The 20,141-nt window shown below is 46.9% G+C and overlaps 1 protein-coding gene and 1 long non-coding RNA gene across 19 annotated transcripts in view; both read left to right on the forward strand.

Moving 5' to 3' along the window:
• Window positions 1-20,141, forward strand: part of LOC118301237 — a 1,055,945-nt gene that overhangs the window by 398,093 nt on the left and 637,711 nt on the right. The gene's annotated exons all lie outside the window — the stretch shown is intronic.
• Window positions 9,161-20,141, forward strand: part of mbnl2 (muscleblind-like splicing regulator 2) — a 49,260-nt gene continuing 38,279 nt past the window's right edge. For 3 of the 14 annotated variants that reach the window (XM_035624306.2, XM_035624325.2, XM_035624288.2), the window contains exons 1-3: window positions 9,166-9,605; window positions 18,780-19,004; window positions 19,462-19,703. In XM_035624306.2, the coding sequence (XP_035480199.1) occupies window positions 19,530-19,703 (174 nt within the window). In that variant the 5' untranslated portion in view covers window positions 9,166-9,605; window positions 18,780-19,004; window positions 19,462-19,529. Of the gene's footprint in view, window positions 9,606-13,132; window positions 13,413-18,779; window positions 19,704-20,141 lie in introns of those variants that run through there. The other 11 variants (XM_047330867.1, XM_035624269.2, XM_035624279.2 and 8 more) reach the window with 8 other exon arrangements.

The following is a 20,141-nucleotide window of genomic DNA, read 5'->3' on the forward strand; positions in this document are numbered from 1 at the left end:
TTGGGTCCTTCTCCATCCCACATTTCCCATAATGCAACCAAAAGCACGACAGTGGTGTTTTTGCGGAACATTTGTGTTTTCATCAGCAGATGAAAGTTGAAAACTAAAAAAGCAAGATGAGACTTTGTCCCTTTTTAATTTTTTGTCTAACAGCCAATAGGTTTTTTTCTTTTACACCCTCCTGCCTGGCGACCGGCCACATCTTTCAAACTCCATGGCCGTTGTTATGAGTTTAACGGTCTCCAAGGCGAAATAACCCCAATGATGTCATCGAGGTTACCCTCTCATCCTTGTCCGAGCTCCTCCAGAGACATTGGGATTGAAGAACATGCTTGTTGGTTTGGGAAAAGCAGAACAAATCAAAACTTTGCATGAGGCAAAGCTGTAATATGATGATTTGTTATAACAAGCCCTGGCTTTGGTGCATGTAGAATATGATTCATAACAGAACAGATCTCATAATGCCTGCGTTCTAACTCTGGACGACCTGTTCTCGGCTAAATATTGCGAAATGGAGCGAGCTCAGGAAGGATTAATTCGCTGGAACCTTCCTTCGTGCTGCGGTTCCCTTTCTTGCTCCAAAGCTGCATTCCTTTTCACCATATGTAGATGTGTGAGCCAGAATCCAACAGCTCCCAAACAAAAAAGGAGAATAAAGTATTTCTCGGAGGCCTCATGTGTGGCCCCACGGCTCCTCGTCAGCTGTGCCAACAGCGCCGTTGCAGCACCGCTCCGACCCACACGCCCCGCCAACCGCACGGGACGGATAAATCCCCCCACGCTGGGACAGCATCTGCACCAGGGAAGTTCACGCGGACGTGACTCTCCGCATAACAGATGTCTTTTCTGCCTGAAACAACATCAGATCCATCCCATACTGAACCTGAACACCTTCCTTTCAACCACCAGGAGGATAACCACAACAAAAGGCCCCACTTCCGTTGATCCCCGCCTCAGATGTGTGTGTGGGGTTTTTTTTTCGGTTAGACAATGGATGAAAAATATATTCGCCTTTTGATGTCTCCTCTGTGTTTTTCGTGCGGTTTAATAGTGAATGTGCTGAGCGGTGTTTGATCATCGCGGCCTCTCAGGTGCCACGCAAAAGGAACAAGGACACAGACAAAGGGATCGTAAAAGTTTAAAAAAAGAAAGAAAAAGTCCTCTCATTTATGGATTCTCATATACACATATTTGTCCTACAGACCACGACCTTTAATCCTGATTGGCACGCCGGGGAGTGGATGAGCGCGGCATACAAACAAACTTCTTTGTCATTCAAAGTGCACCGGAGCTATCAACCTGAATAAATAAATCCCCCCCCCCCCCCCCCCCCCCTTATCTCACACAGCAAAACTGGATAAGCGCTCCCACCGGCTCTGGGTGGAGGAAGCTGTCAGCACCTCTATTTTGGTTTTGCCTTCGCCCTCATACAGAGACGGAATCCTGTTTTTTCCTCTCCGATCCGTCCTCCTGGTTTTTCAAACCCCCCCTGGAGAGTCGTTTCCCTCCGTGTGCGTGAGACGTGTGCGTCCCCGCCACAGCATCCATACATGATCCCCCTTTCCTGCTTATCTCCGGCGCCGGGCCCACGTCTTTCAGCAGTGGATAAATCCCCAATGTTGCAGACATTTCCACATCAGGAGTAAAGAAAACAGGATTTTCCAAGTTGACTTTAAACCTGTGTGCCAGATATACTATATATGTGCCATTACTCATCGTCACACCATTGCCTTCCTATATCTCTGTGTCTGTTTTGACACCTGTAGCTGCTGTGGGCAAGTGTGTGTGTGTGGGGGGGGGGGCGTTTGTTTTATCTGCAACCCAATCTCAGAAAAACCCAGAGCTTGTGATTAAATTCAGACGATAAGTAATGTTTTCATGTGCCGCAGAGCCTTTGCTCCATCAATAAACACTGTGACAAGAATCTGGATGAGCTAGAAATAATGCAAATGTGCACATCTGATCAAAGTCCTGCTTTTCCAACGTCGCCGTCGGACAGTTACCACCAACCCCCGAGTTATGATTCATAGTCGGGAATAATCGCTGTTCGCCTTTGATACCCTGTGTCGCCATAAAGTCTCTCTATTTTTTTTTACAGGTTTTTCCATTCGTCAGAAGAACAAAAGAAACACAAAGGGAAGGCTACTGGGCTTTTCTCACAGAGCAACATTGCCACCTGCAGCCGGCACTCCAAAGACTGTGAGAGGACACACACACACACACACACACACACACACACACACACACACACACTAATGAGCATCATGCAGCCTCCAAGGATGACACAGAATAGTTACGTGTCACCATGAACCAAGATGGAACTGTTGACAAAATATTACTTGATTCTCCTCCGTTGCTTTTATGAGATTTAGCTTATAGAAAAAAACTTGGTGTATATTTCCGTTATTGTGACTCTAGAAATGTCACTCCTGACGAGGTGTTTCCTACTGTGGCTTATGCTGCACTCCTGTGGCAGTCTATGGTAGGAAACAGTTTAGGGAGGGCTCCTGGTGTTTTCATTTTTTTATCATTTTGCTTTTTTTTATTTATGCCTTTATGTACTCTTTAATTGTAACGTGCTCCTTCTCGTGCCAGGTTTATTTCTAATCTTAAAAAGTTGAACTCCAGATTATATAAGAGCTTCTTAAAGGAACACTTCAACAATTTCCCTCATGAATGTCCCTCTTTACTAATCATCCGGAGCACATAGTTCAGCCTGGTTAGAAAAACAGTTGGATGACGTCTTCTGTGGCTCAAGAGGGAGCTTCACATGGTGCCCTCATTGTGGTGAACATTACTGAGTTGCATTCTGGGAATTGTAGGATTCCAAAAAATACATATAATTTGTAAACGACCCCTGTCCCTGAGAAATGTACTCTGCCAGAAATGGCCACTAGATGGCGCAGTCAACCCACTCTTGGAGTTAATCGACTGCAACGAAAGACAACTTCTGCACAAGTGAGGCACTGTAGATGTTTGACAGAATAAAAGCAGTGAGTTTAACAGAATAATTCAGTCAGAGCATTTTTTAATATCTTTAATCGGCAGATAGAATCAACTTACTCTGAACTTCACAATAAACTGTCAAATAACCTGTACTCGTGTTACTGTTTTGCAGCATATTGAGCATTTAGCACAGGCAGGCCCCTTTATGAGTATATTTCAATTATGTTATTTGGATTATACACATCATATCGTGGTCATATCTCAGAGGTCAAGGCAGATGTGTGAGTGGGCGTGTCAGTCATGTATTTTAATGGATTTCGCCCCCTGGCACACTTGCTCGTGCACAAAAAAACACACTCGCACACAACTCCCGCCGCTCTCCTCCCGCCCACTCCCATCCCTAAATACATTCCCGCCGCGAAATCGCACGGCAAATAAATCACCATGGTTACAGATGGTTACAGTAATGTAATAATTGCTGCGCTTGAAGGAGGCTCTGAGTGATGGTGCTTGCAAGGCCACTTAGAAATCAATAATTGCAGAGAGACAGAGAAAAAAACGAAGACGTGGCGAGCACGATGCGTTTAGCAGCAGGATGAAAGTTTGATCCACCGTCTGGGCGAGGAGATGCTAATGGTGGGACACGAGTGACTAAATGTCTGTTATGTGCATCGTGATAATTATTTTTCATTCATGTTTACACTGATGTAACTGATGTTTCTGTCTTGACTACCCCCCTTGCTTCTGCATTAGTCAAATTACCCACAGTGGCGTCTTATCTTATCTTATCTTATCTTATCTTATGTCATTTGAAGGAATTCAAATACTTTTTAAAGCCTCAATTTTGTTAAAACTTTTTGCCAGTTAGGGAAGCAGTATCCAAATACTAAAAAATCATGATCCTTAATTTGGAGTTCCTTCATAGATGGGTAGATAGAAGTTGTAATAATATATCACGTATCAGTGTCGTGCAGGTGAAACAAGTTTGAGTGCCAGTGCTGGTTTTTCTACTCTCTGGCCGTTTCAGTCAAGACTTGGCCGAACGCACCGATAAAGCACCTTAAAATATGAAATGTTGGAGGCCCCCTTCTTGTTGTGGGATTTATCGTCTAGTCTCGAGTGTTAACATGGTGCATTTTAATAAACATAAATATGTTGATTTGGAACTTATCTCTGGAATGACTTTACGCAGTACATAGAGGAAGGTCTAACGATGGCCCACTGCAAATGTTTTGCCCTAGGGCCCAAAAGTGAAAGTTCTTAGTGAAAGTGAGAACTTTCAAAAGTGAAAGTGTAATTTTACTTTTATTCTTATATTATATGACATATAAAAGACTTGCCGTTATCTTCCACCGTTCTGGGAAAGCCTATTCTCCCGCTAATGCAACATTTTCAGTTTGCCGTTGACCACCTGGACGCACCATTAGCCTGAAAAGTATTGGACTAGAATTTGAAAATCTTTAATTTTACCACTGTGCTCTTGAAGAGGCCAGACACAACCGAGGGGCCTGACCCTGACAGAGCAGGGACATTCGTGTTTTTTTGTTGTTGTTGTCGTTCTTTTTTTTTTACACAGTCTGGGAGGTCAGCCCCTCTTTGCTACGGGAGGGGGGTTGCCTGCTCCTCTATGAGGCATTGGAAGTGTCCTTGTAACCTGCCGCGGCGGCCTGCAGCCCGCAGCCTTGCAGCAAAAAGCATCAATATTTCAAGCTGATGGGTCGCGATGAGATGAGGTTATTATTATCTCTTACACCGAGGGGAACACACACACACACACACACACACAGGCATGAAACATATAAACATCCACCAGACACAGACACACTGCAGGACGGTGACATGTCAGCGCAGGCTATTTCCAAATTCAAATTTTTCATTCACAAACATCCTGACATCGTTACAGCTTGTCAGAAAGCTAAATACTTTACTACTACTGATGAGCTGCTGATGAGCGTTTTCTCTCTGTGTGTGTGTGTGTGTGTGTGTGTGTGTGTGTGTGTGTGTACATAATTAGCTGACTTCCCTGTGATCCTTAATGCATTATTGAATATTTCAAAGCAGTCTCAACCCCTTGGGCTAAGTGACTGCCAAGTTGGGATCACAGGGCGGGTCCGGCCGTGATGAAGGGCGGCGCAGCCGTTAAGGAGTCTGGGGCTGGGCGGCCGGCCTTGTGTGAACCCGGACCTCATGAATAATATAAGTTCCTTTACTGTATTTGGAAGCACTTTGGACTAGTGGTGGGCAGAGGCTGGGGGACGCCACATTGATTTGGGTGCCGTGCGGTTTCAGGGAACGGAGACGGTTCCTTGTCAGTTGTGTGAGTGATGGCCTCGAAGAAAAACAGGAGATTCATTGCAATTGTTCCTGACGGAGAACAGCGACCGGGGGTCTCGTCTCGTTGCCGCTGAACTCTCACTCACACGGCAACCTTGACAACAGCTGCGTTGTCATGGCGATATGCCATTCCTCATGACGTTGGGATTGTCATCTCCCACAATTATTTCCAGCGTGTTTTTTTAATCTGAAATTATCATTGGATATTGAAATCGAGAAAAACCTAAAATATAAGACGGTTGAGGTGAAGAATTAAAGCAGTTCCCTGTGCAGCGGAATAGTGATCAAAGTCACAACATCATATTTCATCCTCATTAATACGGCGAGCTTCTGAAGGAGGAGGTAGTGTCAACCTCCAACCAGATTATGATTAAATCGACACTATCAAAAGGGACACTTTTTCACTTGGGGTCCTTGTTTACAAAAAGTCTGCTTTCTCCAGACTGGAACACGTATTTTGGGAGACACTGAGTAATGTATGGCTTCCGTGAAATCTACACAGTGCATTTTGGTAATGAACTTGCACAAACAGGGCATCTATCATCCGTTTAGTCTATGGATCCGTGTGCCGGGGTTTGGGCGCCGGCACGGAGACGCACGTGGCTCGCACTGTCACGTCACGGAGAGAAGGTTAGGAGCCAGGCTTGCTGTTTCCAATGCCGCTCCAAGCCTTTGTGCTAAACATCAAGCGTACCAGCTCCTGGCTATGGCTTCATATTGGAAGGACAGACATGAAAGAAGTATCAATCCTCTCATCCGTCCTCTCTGAGTCGTCTTTCTGGCTTCAATATCTTGCATGCTGATAACGGTGACATGCTTTAACTTAAAGCGACTGAAAAATCAATATTCTAAAAATAACAACGAGAAAACAATGTTAAAAGGTGAAAGAGGTCACCTGTAGACCACCTAAAAAAACCAGAAACATCTCGTATCAGGTACATTATTAAACAATTGCACCGTAGAAAATAAGAGAGCCGCAGGTTATGATTTTTAAAAAATGGATTATACAGTATCTTGCCCTTATGCTGAAACGGACCCTGGTGGAAGGGCTGTAGCAATATGAACAAATTGCTCCGGCGGATGATTTATGATGATGCATAACCAATCTTTTGTCAGCAGACAAATGAGTCTGCCTCAAAAATGGATCCTCTCAGCGTTCCGAAATAAGCTTCGGGGATCAGTTTTGTGGGCGGGGGCCCCTCTTCAATCCATCATTACTTTAGGCCTCGCGATTAGTAAAATGCTCATCAAAGTCATAGATGGAGCAAAAAATGCCCAGGTGATCCCGACAATCAATAAAATTGAGACTGTGGACAAACACACACACGCACACGCACACACACACGCACGCACACACACACACACACTTCATCACATAGACTTGCATTCATGCCCTGGATGACTAACCATAACCATAACCACTAATTGGTTGCCAAACCCTAATCCTGATCCTAACCTTAACCTCTGACCCCCAAATCCCAATTGGGGACTTGACTTTTGTCCCCAATTAACTGGATTCTAGTCTGAAATTTGTGCCCAAAAGAAGCCTGTGACACACACACACACACAAACGCTCTCTCTCGCTGTCTGAGCTTTGTGTCAGCTGTAAGCTCTTTCCATTAAACCCGTGCTGCATTGAGCATTTGGGTTAAAAGCTTTCATAATCAGGTGTGTTCTCATTTGATGTTTTCCAAGATCAATACCGTCCTTGATGCGACCGCTCTGCCCACTGTGGGTATAGGTTGTGGGTAGGTGTGTGTGTGTGTGGTGTCCGTTTACTGTCGTCTGTCAGCAGGCCTCAAACGGCGTCCCCAACCGTGATCTCCTGATTGTGCGTTTGAGAGAAACTAACAGTTGGTGTACAGTATCTGTGCGCGAGCACTGCGGTTGTTTTTCTGCCTGCCGCCCCCTCATCTGATCCCAAAGTCCACTCCGCAGACTGGAAATGCAGAGTCGAAACCCATTAATGAGCACAACACTCCCGCAGACATCTGCTCCGCTGCGTTCCTCTTCGCTCAAGTCGGTGTTTTCTGAAATACGGTTTTGCGTCTGAACTTGTGCGCGAGGCTCGCATCCATCTCGACCAGTGCTGAGCTGGATGTTCAGTGTAAAGAAGTAATCACTTTCACAAACATCACACCATTTTTTTGGTTTCATATGAAAATCAACTTGCTTTTAGACGTGTTATGAATCCTGTTACAGAGAAATGAATATAAATCAGATAAACTCAACCCTGCCTGCCTACCTATCGGCCTCAAGCTCCATTTCAAACAAGTCAAAAAAAGGAAAATATCTTATTTAACTGATATTTCTGCAGCTTGTACTGTATGCATTTGTGAGGGTAATTTTTTTTTTATGAGCCAAGTTTGTTCTTGTACTTTTGCAAGTGTGTGGGTGTTCTGGGACTTTTAGAGAAGAATGCCGGCAGCAGCGTTGTTGTTGGTTGTTTTTTTACAAATACCTCCTCTGCATTGGGATCAATACATTACGCCTCGGGGGGGATGAGCTTGACCTATGTGAGCAGTTTTTCATAATCACTTACATCTTGAAAACACAGTTTTTCTCCACAGTGGTGCTGCCTCCATTGTTTGTACTTTATTTTCCCACTTGCCATAATCTGAGGTCTTGTATTCCACATGGAGAAAATTTTAAAATGACTAACGACTTTGAAATTTTTCAATTAATAAATGCTTAAGAATAACGTGTGTGCAGGAGGCCAGGGTAAGATCACAATGACACTGCTGGTCCTCTGTAAGACTGTTTCCTTTTTTCCCAGGGGTCACTTTTACATATCCACCAGGACAATTGGTGTCAAATGCAACACGATGACTTATGTTATGACTGAGTCTTGACAAGAGGTGATTCAATAGAGTAACACGCTGTATGTCAGCAGTTACCTTCACCGGCCTGACGCCAGGTTAATCCCACCCTCCGGCCCACTAATAACGTCGTCATCCCTGACACTGCCGGAGGCCCGTGTCCTCGCGGACTGTGATGCCTTCATTCCCTGGAGCATTCCTCCTAAAAAGGCAGCCATGGGCCTTGGCCCTGACAGAGCGGGCTGTGATGGCTATGTTCATTGTCCGTGTGCTCAATGGGCAGCACATGGCGTGGGCAGCCATCAGTTGGGGCTAAATTTGTGCCTCTCTCTGCTCATTCCAGGGAAATTTTCGACTCGACGGTTCCTTTGCGGACAAAACGGAGTCTCAGACGGGCTCAGATCTGTGTGCAATTAAATCGTCTGGAGACGCTCCTCGGAGAAGCATCAGGTGGCCGGTGTGCTGATTTACTGTATGAATAGCTGAAAAAACTGAAAAAGAAAATCTCCCCCAAAAAACAACCTTTTTGACGCTTTTGCATTTTTTGTTTTGACAGGTCTAAAAATAGCAACAGTGACATGCAACACATTAATACATCGCTGTGATGCTTATAACGATCTAATCATTATGTATGTACATGTATAGTCAGGGAAATTACTCTTATTATTCTTATTATTATCTTATACTCTCTTATTACAAATCACTCTTGCATTGCAGATTAATAATAATGATATATGGATATTTTCCACCATTTTTAAGGAAGTCCTGTCTTAGAGGATTTTTTACTGTATTAACACGGATGTTAGAACTGGATTAATACACCTGCTGTTTCAGTGCAATAGATAATATTTCATGTTTTTATAATGTTTTCTCTTCTTGCCGATGACTTCTTTGACAGACACACAAGGCACTGGTTCATAAATCAGTGGCCACGTCCGCCCCCCCCCCCCCGCCCCGGAGGGAGATTCACTGTTGTTTCCTAGGTAACAAGAACCCTCCCTTCCCTTTCCCCTCGGCTCCTCTGGACTGTACCATGTCGACCGCAGGGGGGGGGGGGACTCGTGTTGTTTATCGAGTAGAAGTAGACGTGTTCGGTCAAAAGCGAACGACGGGCGCGCGCACATCGTCGCCACACCTCACGTGTCGTTCGGCCGACGTGCGCAACGGACGGAGCAGCCGACCACAGGGGCGTTGTCGACGGTCGCAGCTCGGCGCCGAACCCCCGCGGCGGAGCTCGACGTCCACATTTCCTCGGAACTGTCAAAATCGCTTGTTGCTTCGCAGCCGAGCCCTGAAAGTAGTAAGCGAGCCCTGTCGCCGAGACACGGCGGAGAAGTTCGCAAAGAGAAAGACAAGTCGAGCTCTTCTTCATTGCTTTCATTATTTTCTAATTTTAAAAAAACAACAACAACAACATTTTTAACCGCCGCCGCCCGCGGGCCCCGTTCCAAACCGAAGTGAGCGCCCCCGACGAGCGGCAGCTGGATGCGACAGGTTCGTCATCAGGTAAGCTGCAGGTAGCTAGCTTAGCGGCTAGCAGCCCGTCCGGCTCCCGCCCACCACCGCCACCAACACGCACTTATCACTCTGTGAATGTAGCGGGGGTTGCTGCTGCTCGTTTTCTTTTCCTCTTGCACGGCGGAAGTGCCTGCAAAAAACATCCCCGACACACTTGTTGTCCGCCGAAGGACGCGCTGCTATGCTAGCTTTTCCCAAATCACGGCTAATGGAAAACAAGCGAAAGCCGCCTCCACCAATCACATGAGAGATGAAATCATCAGCATCGCGTCGTCGTGGTTCCCGTCGCTTGCTTTGCTTCCTGGACGCATTGCTGTTCGCTGTCAGTGAAGTGGCTGTTGACCAATCAACATCTGTTTGATTAATAACCACTTCCGTGTGTGATGGACAGCTGCCAGAATCGAACACTGACGTTTGCAGCCATTGTCATAATAAAGTGCATCTTATTCACAGTGTACAACTGTGGCTCATCAATTCATGAGTTGTAAGATTGAATTGTTTGTGTACGAGCGGAGAAAAGAGAGGTAAGATGAGGTGAATTCTCAGTCTATTGCAGGTTGGCTGATCAATAACTTTTAACACCCGAGTAAGGTTAATCATTTTTTTTTTATTAGGCTCAGTTGCTAGGTAATGTCATAATTTGTCTCTTGCAATTTGGCATCTTGGAACAAGATCAGGATCACGCATCAGGCAGGAAGTGAGAAGTTATGAGTATACATGAGGTTTCGGTTCCATTCGTGCGGAATATATTGTGTGCATCGATGCTATCATCTTTAAAAAGTGTGATTTGTTTAGTCAGAAGTATGAAACATGAACCAATGATGTTATGCAGGGTCAATAATCCTGATTTTAAAGAAGTGTATCCAGTATCCCCTGATTGATTTTGTTCCCCTTTTTTCCCCCATCTTTACTCTGGAGCACAGTCTCTGTACACACAGCCCTTGAACTCGGTCCTAATAAACACGCCGCTTGCCTGCGAGACCAGCCGTTGTTTGTTTTGCAGACATCATGGGGACATATTGTGACAGACAAGTCGCCAGACTGAGTTACAAAAGGCACAGACTTCCAAAAAAAACCTACACGAGACTCTCCTCCGCTGCTGCGTGATGTTTGATTATGGCTAATAATAGAAAGGGAAAAAAAGACATTCGCCTTTTCATTGATCTGTCTTCAGTGCCCTATTTCTGAGGCCCTGTTTTCTCTCTCTCTCACACTCACTCTCTTTCCATCCTGTTTAACTATCCACTTGTAATAACACAAAACACAGACAATGTTCTGGGGAGCATTTTCAAATACAGTTTCATCCCGTCAGTCAGTCTTCATTTGCGGTAATTAGCCATTGTTTCAAAAAATTCCCCCCGTTTTGTTTGAAAATGAAGCTGCGTTGGGCCACAGAATCCCAAATATGTGTGTGTGTGTGTGTGTGTGTGTGTGTGTGTGTGTGTGTTTGTGTGTGTGTGTGTGTGTGTGTGTGTGTGTGTGTGTGTACGTGTGTACGTGTGTACGTGTGTACGTGTGTGCGTGCGTGCGTGCGTGCGTGCGTGCGTGCGTGCGTGCATGTGCGCGCGAGCCAAGCCGTCCGGGGTCAAACAGGACAGGGATAATAAGTGGGGAGGGGATGCCATGTGGGGAGGAAGTGGCTCGGCTTGTTTGCCAGGCTTTTGTTTGTTTTCCTGTCGGATAAATCTATTTAGGAGGTAGGCTACTGCAGGTCTGCCTGTGGAAATGAGCCACAAGCAGGGGCTTGTTGTTACACAGTCATCGACAGTCGTTTCAGTAACATGGTTATTGAGACGTCGGCCGCGGCCAAACGAGACGTTGATGAGCTGCGTCCATCAGCGGGGATGGAGCAGGCTGACGTAGATGAACGATAAGATGATGAGTTGTTTCTGCGATCGGACCAGTCAAGTTGCATCGAGCAGTGATATCCAGTTGTTGCTGTCTATTAGCATTCCTCCTCCTTCGATCTCTCACATCTGTGCACACGATATGGCGCAGCTAGGCTGCATTCAGGGGAAGGCGTAAATTTGACCGATATCCCCCCACCTCCCCCACCCCCCTTTCATGCTCCGTCCAATTGCAGAGCGTTTGTCTGTGTTATTCCCCTTCAGGTGCCCTGACGGCTTCAATGACATCAGTATTCAATGTCATTTGCTGAGGTAGACAATTTTTCATGCTCTTGAAATAACCCCAATCCATCGCCTGAGGAGCATCAGATTATATATAGCTACCAAAGCATAAACAGGGCTTGTTTACCTCGGAACAGTAATTCATGTTTAGCCTCACTGATGTCAACGAAACACCCAGGCTGCCACGTCATCCACAGCCTTTGTATGAGGCAAAGAGAGAGAGATGGAGAGGGGGAGACAGACGCTACAGCTGGTCTATTGAATCTGGTTCGAAAAGTCATGAAGCCGGCTCTCTGACTCATCAGTTCTGTGATGCTCCGGTTTCGTGGCGGCTCATAATGATGCCGACCAGCATGTCATCATCCGGGTGGCAGGGGGAGGAGGGACTGGGTGGGGGGCAGGGGGAGGAGACGCACCAAGATTTCCAAATCCCCGCCACAACCAGTCTTTTTTTTTCCTTTTCTCTAATTCTGGTGCAATAACAGAAATGTTCACTACTGTTTGATTTTCCAATCTATTGAAACAGCTGGAAAGTTAGCTTGGGGAACACGGGGGACGGGGACACGTACTGTACAGGTACGGGATGAGGAGGAGACTCCAGATACGTGTACTAGTGTGCAGAAGAGAGGGGCAGGAGGAGGGTGTCTGGAAGGTGGGATTGATGAGTTTAGAGGACGGATGCTGAGTGGAGGTAGAGGAGAGTGTGGGGGGGGGGGATTGCAGAGCTCCTGTTTCCTGGGGGGATGGTGTTAGATGTGATGATGGAACATAGACAGGGACAGGGTCGATCCTCATTATGCGACGGCAGCAAACTCTTTTATTATTGCTTACTTTACCGTATGACAAATTACTGTGTGTGTGCGTGTGTGTGTAGACTTTATATTCTAGAGCTCTGTTAGGAAAACAGTTCACGTGGCGCGGATGATTCTGATTTGGATATAATCAAGTTCTCCGGGGGAGGAATGGACAAAGACAAAATAATGCGATAGCTCATTTCAAAGGGCATGAGACTGGGGAAATACCTCCTTTTTTTTTAATAAGCTCAGCATTCAAAGGTTGTTACTGTAAGTGCAGTTTTCTCTCCTTTCGCTCAGGCCGATCCGGTCCAATAGAGAGGCGTGATTTCAGAGACGCTGCCTCTCTATTGGCTGGAGCTGTTCAGGGGCTGGGCCTTGCCACAAGCTGGTGGGCAGGAAGGGGCTGGCTTTAGGTGTGTGTGTGTGTGTGTGTGTGTGTGTGTGTGTGTGTGTGTGTGTGTGTGTGTGTGTGTGTGTGTGTGTGTGTGTGTGTGTGTGTGTGTGTGTGTGTGTGTGTGTGTGTGTGTGTGAGGGGAGGGGGGGCCGGTTGACTGGAAGTGTTTTAGCCAGATAGTTGGAGTAGACACTCTTCTGCTTCCTGCCTCGCTCGCTCGCTTGCTCCGTGGCTGAGAGAGAGAGAGAGACATAGAGAGAAAATCCCTGTCTAGGCATGGACCTCCGGCTGCAGCACTCGGCAGCTCGCGAGGAATGACAACACTTCACATGGTCATTAACTCCCGTCGCTGAGGCTGAAAGGCAGAGCTGTGCTTGTAGCTCAGTGTCACAGAAAGCACCAGGTGCCTTCTAACGTTCGGGACAGCCGGCAGACAAGAGGCAAACGGCAGAGGTACGGGACCCGGCGGAAAGAGGTGGGAATAATCCATCATATTGGCTGGCATTTTTTTTTTTTTTTCTTTTACATTTTTTTTCTTCTGGAGTTTTGCTGCAGTGTGCTGCATACCAGGTTGGGTGGGGAGGTGGGGAGGGGGAGAGCGAATGTTTTATCTGTGTGAGAGAAACAGTGTGAGGCTGAGAACGAGAGGGACGAAAGGGGAAGAAAATATAGACAGAGTGTTATAGATGCAAAGGAGCGGTGGTGGGAGCCTGCAGCCACGCAGTAACTATCCTCACTGCAGCTTCCAGCACAGTTATGGACTTTCTCTGACGAGAGAGGCATTATCACAGCAGTTGAATTGCTCCTTCCTCCGTGCAAATGTCAGGAGCCTTCTTTTTTTTTTTTGCCACATGGGCAACATATTTTTCACTCTCTTGAGAAAAACTTGCGTTTGTGTGGCATCTGCCCCCGTCTCTCCTTGCCTTGTTTTTCACAAAGTTTTTCCTCTTAACTCTCAGCGCACATATTTTTCTAAATAACAAGGGGCTAGTCGCTATACGGGCAAAGGTTATTTGTGCAGAGCTGGGTCTGATGTTTTGGACACTCTGGATGTATCTGGGCACAAATAGCCGATGGCCCGAGTAAGCTGGAACCTAACAGTTCTAATAAGGCCCACATCATAATCACTTTTGAGTTAGAGGGGGCCCACCACTGTTGGTGTCTCCCTCGCCTTCCGCCGTCTGTCTAGATTTAGCTCTGTGCTTAGATGCGTGGCCTGGTGCGCTCCGGCAGCGTTCGCCGTCATCGCCTGCATGGAAAAGGCCAGGGTGGTGTCATACGTCTGGCCGCGGTTCAAGGGGGAAGTGGGTGTTTGCTAAAATGGAACATCAGTCCAGCCCTTCCTGTTGAAGAAAAGAATAGGATATGTCTCAGACAAGCACCACGTCCCTATACTCTGAGACCCCGCCAGACAGATTTCCCCTTCTCTGGAATGGACTCCCGTGCAAATTGCACTTGGAGATGGTAATAAAAAAGGATTTGGTGGTTAAGTAGGTTTTTCCAACATCGTCTTCGCGGAAGAGGGAGTCTGATGCTCTGTGACAAAGAGGGGTGAAATTGCTGAATCATTCAGCTCTGAATGTTTTCAGGTGTTGAAATTTGAAGGCTAAAGATTTTCAGTAATTCGATGTGTTGCACTTAATATGTAGTATTTACTTGATTTTTATGATATACAGTACAAAGTGTCAGCGGAGCTCGTCGCAACAGTCCCCGGACTTTAACATCCAGTAGGTCTCGGCATCCTGTTCAACATCATATTTCAACGGTGCTGCAATTAGCCGACGACTTGCCTGATTCCTTTGGCTTTAGCAGGGAGTGGACAAGAACACTTACACAGGAAAACAAGTCCATTTGCTGCGGGGCAGGCGCTGATATCAGTCAACTGCTTAAAAAAAGCCCGTCATGAAACGTGCCGCTGATCAGGAGAGGAGTGCCCAGCCCACCATATCATGTGCAGGGCCATTTGGGTCACAGTGGTTTAGTTAAGGCTATTATGATATGGGGCACACCTATCTGCTGACTCCGTGAAATGCGTTCTTGCGTGGCCTCCGAAACAGTAGCTTAGTCCTCCTCGTATAGAGTCTGACGCTGAGCTCACTCACCGGTCCTTATCGCTAATGGTACTTGATAATAATATACACAAGGAGCTGTAGCTTATGCCAAAGACAATTTCATAACCATCAGCAGCGTCCACAGCATTAAAGGCGAATTAGGCTGCGGGGTATAGCTCTGCTCTGATCCTCTCAGGAAGGCAAAGGAACTTTTTGCGAACAGGCTGGTGATGTCACACTGAAAGCCAGGTTGGATTTTTCAGGGATGGAGGACATTTTCAGAGAACCTGCTCTGTAGGGCCTTACTTAATTTCCATTACTCACTGGAAACATTTCCCTATTTCCCCTCGACAATGAGGCCCTCTCTCCTCAGCCCTGGAAACCGTTGACCTCGTGTTCCTCTTGAACCATGCAAATGACCAGCACAACTGCGGTTTGCCAGCATAAAATGGTAATAAATGGAAATGCGGCCGCTCAGGTACCCTGCTCATGCACTCGCCCGCCACAGCCCTTTTTTTAAATTTTCCTTTTTGTTTTGCCGGCAACACCTGGCCGATGCCACAGTAAACGCTGTCTCAAGGCTCGTGGCCAACGGGGAGCGGGTAGCTTATCGCGTCTGCATGGGGCAAATACAAGCGGGCCGAGATAAACCTGCGCCGCGTGGCCACAGCACACAGATACCAGACTCTAATGGGTCACATGCGTGGTATTCAGAGGTCAGGCCAATGACTTTCACTCGAGACGCCCCAGTCCCGCTGACTCTCATTCAATTAAGCGGACTGACCAAGATAATGCCACTGCCAGCTGGCCTTAGTAAGCGTCAGTAATCCACAAAGTCGAGCACTGTGGTGCTTTCCTTCACATCTCTGTCCTGCTGTAGCTGGTCCCCCCAGTCTGTCCACAGAGGGGACACTTAAAAAAAAAAAAAAAAGGATAAACAGGATGTGGCTTTAGTTTTTAGCTTTTATTCAACATGTGCTAGTGAAGTGGTGAGAAACATAACGGGTGACACAATCAGGATTAAAGAGTCAGTCACCTTCACACATCCAGGGCTTGTAGTATAAACACAACGGCGTCTGTTTCATCACAATACCGTGACAACACAATATATTCCTGTGTTGTCAGAGTCAGATGATGAGGCCAGTCCTTCAGTGAAGCTCTATTTTTGACAGTATGCCGAGCTTCACTTTTTTTTCTTTTCTCTTTTTCCTGGAAGGACTCAAAACTGCAAAAACAGAGCCTGCAGGTTGTGCACGCGGACTTATCTCCAAGGTGAAAACAGGGTGCTGGATGTTCCCTTCCTTCCTACCTGCAAACCATCTGTCTGTTCTCTCCCCCTCACAGCCAGCAGCGTTGTCCCCGAAGAAGCACGACTTGCGAGGCAAGCGGCGTAAACCGAGCCAGGTCGGCGTGCAGCAGACGCTGAGCCCCGGCCTAACACCGAGCCAGGAGCACGCTGTCCCAAGGCTGCGCCGAAAAACCAGACTAAACCAAAAACTGCACGCTGCTGCCTCTCTCACCCCGCTTAGCGTTTTCCAAAGTGCTCATTACTGCAAAACAGTGTGTTTGAGTTGCCCCGTGTTCTTCAGATGGGATGTTGTTATATCACAGAGTTTTCCACCCAGGATGGCAATTTGCTCTCCAGCAGGAGCTGTGTCGTATTTCTAGACACATTTGCTATGACAATGCAATGTCACTCTTACACATCCATCTCTTTAAAGCTATACTTATAACACAAATTGCCTGAATGGTTGAATTGATCATAAATGTTGCGATTGATTAGCAGACTTAGCAGCTAATTAAAAGAATTGATTTGGGTCAACCGACTTTCAATGCCGATTTGTGTGCACCATAACAAACTATAGGCTCGGGCAGCCTGTATGCACAAACATACAGGAACGGACATGTGGTGATGTGTTATGATTTTTTTTTTATCATACCATCACCCCCATGAGGGTCCTCTTGATCCTCAGTCCTCCTCCTTTGTTTTGAATATCTTTCAATGTCTGAATGTTGCTCATTGAGTCTCATGACCTCAACCCACAGTTATCCACACAAAAACGAAAATGTCACACGTCTGCGTTCTCCAACCGTTTCAGCACAACTATGCTCCGTTTGTGGCCAAAGTCGCTTCACAGAGAAACAGCGTCGTCGTCCCTTCGTGGCATCCCGACAAAGTAGGCTAGCCTGATCGCGGACTTCTTATGGCTTTCTAAAAATACGAAAGAGATTAATTGTTAAAGGTCAGATCTGACATGATTCTTACCTGACTGTCTCTTCTGTGCCGATCGGATCTCTCCCCGGGGAGAATGTGTGAAATTAAATCCTGCTTTGGGAGAGAGGAGCCCGGGAGTCGGTGCATGCGATCGGGCGAGGAAGCTTCTCATCTCATTTCACACAATCAGCACTAAAGTGGAACGATATGATTAGCTAGGCAGTGGTCTGGATTCAAAGGTTTTGAACGGTGTCAGGTTGGTGGGGGATTTGAAGGGGAAACGTCTTTCTGCCACTTAGTGTCTAACAAAACTTTCGGATACATGGTCTTATTCTATTCCCTAAGTAAAGAGTCCAACTTCAACTAGTTAGTCCAAGATGAAGGATGTTATTCAGGTTTGCAGAACAAAAGTACTAGGCCGAACCCAAATCTGGCAAAACCTGAACGACTGTTCGCCCGTGTGACAAGTGTGTGAGGGCTTCTGGCTGTTTGTAAAGGGATTTCTTCTTCCCTTAACAGTAGCACAGCTATTCTGAGTACAAGTCCCGACTTGCCTTCGTTAACACCGAGGGGAGCTCTTCATGTGCCCTCAGAGGTTGTTCAAAGATACTGTTCTCGTAATATTGAAAACGTGTTCTTTTTGTTTTTACACTTAAATCAGTCAAAGGGAATCTTTTCACCAGAGCTATGAGATTTTACAACCCCTCTTTATCTACTTCCCCAGTCTTTCTTAATCCCCCCACACCCCCCCAAAAACAAAATATTTCCAGATGTGCGCAGTAGCCTAGTAATGGATTTCATGCGCTCAAACTAAAGGTCACTTCCTCAGATTGTTGCGCCACCAACTCTCTCCGAACAACAACCAAACACCGAGACCAGTTCCTTTACATGACGAGACATGGTGCGCGCACACACACACACACACAAACGCACACACGTTCACCCCGTGAATGTAAATTGACAGGCCGCCGTCAATGAGCTGGTGTCTAATTTGGATGCTGGGAGTGGACCAGTGGATATTGCAGGACACTGGGCAGTGTCATAATCGTGTCTGGCACTCGCGCATGCATCTGTCCCGGTTCCTCTCTGGCTGCTGGACGGCTGCCCAGAATAGTGCTGCGCTGCGCGGTTTTCCATTGGTTGCGCCCGTCCCTCCGTGCGTGGCTCTACTGGGCGGGTTGCACTCTGGGGCTTTTTTTTTTTTTTTTTTCTATCTCCGCGCTCAGAGTTGATGCTCTTGTCGACTGTCTCATAGCGCAGAGGCATTTTGCCATTCACTGCTTTGTATGCGATATGTTGGAGAGCCACGGGCTTGTAGTCACCCCGTACAATGGGACACAGCTGTGACTCGGGGACCTAAACTTAAATGGCATCCTAATAACCTCACAACTGCTTTTTTTTCTGGGTTCCTCATCAGCTCTTAACCCTCTGGGGCAGCGTGCGCCCAAATTCAGACTGACACACCTGAAACTTAAAGTTGTTAACCTGCTAATAGTCAGCAAGTTGTTTCCTCGCTCTGAAAGTAACCTCATTCTGTTTGTGTCTCTTTCTGTATATTTTCTCTTCGCCATTTCAGATCACTGACAGAAAGTGCCTTGTGAGACGACATCCCTAATTCAAGGTCCCCGGGTATTTCTGAAGAGCTTCTCCTTCTGCATTCGTGACAGGATATACACAACCCCCCCCCCCCTTCCCTGACCCCTTGGGTTGTCCTCACCTGTCCTCAGTGGGAAGAAACCCCCAAGTGAAGAGGCGGAGCTACTGCACTGCTGGCCAAGGTGCCAATGCTCAGACAGAGAAGGTACTGACGGATTTTTAAACAATAGAAAGCCACAAAATTTGTGTTGTTCTAAACTGTGCCATTGTACCTCAAAATAGCACCACTATAGCTCCCCTACACTCACCCTTGCACAAATATCATCAGTCAAACTAAGGACATTTTGGGGGCATCGGCGCAAACCAGTAGGGACCGTCTCCGAGCATGCCCCCTCTGCCTCGCCAGAGGTCTGCACCCGAGACTCACTGATTGATGAACAACTAGCCGTTTGACCGACAGGCACTGCGATAGCGGTGAAGTCCCATGCTCGGGGTCACAGAGACTTTGCCAGTCCATTACCTCCACTTTCCCGTCCACAAGGACACACTTCATCCACTGACCTGAAGCAGACCATTTATAGCTACATGTCCAATTAGTTTTTAGTTGTTGTTTGTTTTATTTTTTCTTTGTAATAATTGGAACACTTGAAACGCCTCCTCAGAGGACAACCGCCTCCGTAAAACCAAGTGGCTCCAACTCCGCCCCAGCTCCACAGCCAGCGCCGCTGACATGGCTCTAAACATCGCGTCGATACGGGACACAAAATGGCTGACCCTGGAAGTGTGCCGGCAGTTTCAGAGGGGGACGTGTTCGCGCAGCGACGAGGAGTGCAAATTCGCCCACCCGCCCAAAAGCTGCCAGGTGGATAACGGGAGGGTGATCGCCTGTTTCGACTCGTTAAAGGTAAGGAAAAAAAAGAACTAGAAATATATATATAGGAATAAATGGATTACATCCCTGCAGTACCAACATAGCACCTTACGTAAAGTGTTACAACTATGTGGTTCCTCATGGTGGGTGGGTGTAGGCTATCTCCTCAAATGAACGTGTGTGTGTGTGTCAGCTCTCCGATGCTGTGCTGCAGTTAGCAGACCAGCTGACCTCTGAAGCTGAAGGCCAACGAGGTCTGTTGACATGTTCACTGTCACCACAGTTGTGTGTGTGGGTGTGTTTGGTTTTTTTAATACGGTAAGTTCTTCTAATGTTACCATGCCATGTCCATCATCCGCACTTGCGGGGGAACATCTGATCGCCTCAGGTTGTTCCAGGGCTTCTATTCCTGGCCGCGCGTCAGCTGTCGCACACATAAACAACATCAACAGCCAGAGCTCGTTTTGTGAT

Source organism: Scophthalmus maximus, chromosome 1, assembly GCF_022379125.1.
Source record: "Scophthalmus maximus strain ysfricsl-2021 chromosome 1, ASM2237912v1, whole genome shotgun sequence".
In the NCBI taxonomy this organism is placed as follows: Eukaryota; Metazoa; Chordata; class Actinopteri; order Pleuronectiformes; family Scophthalmidae; genus Scophthalmus; species Scophthalmus maximus.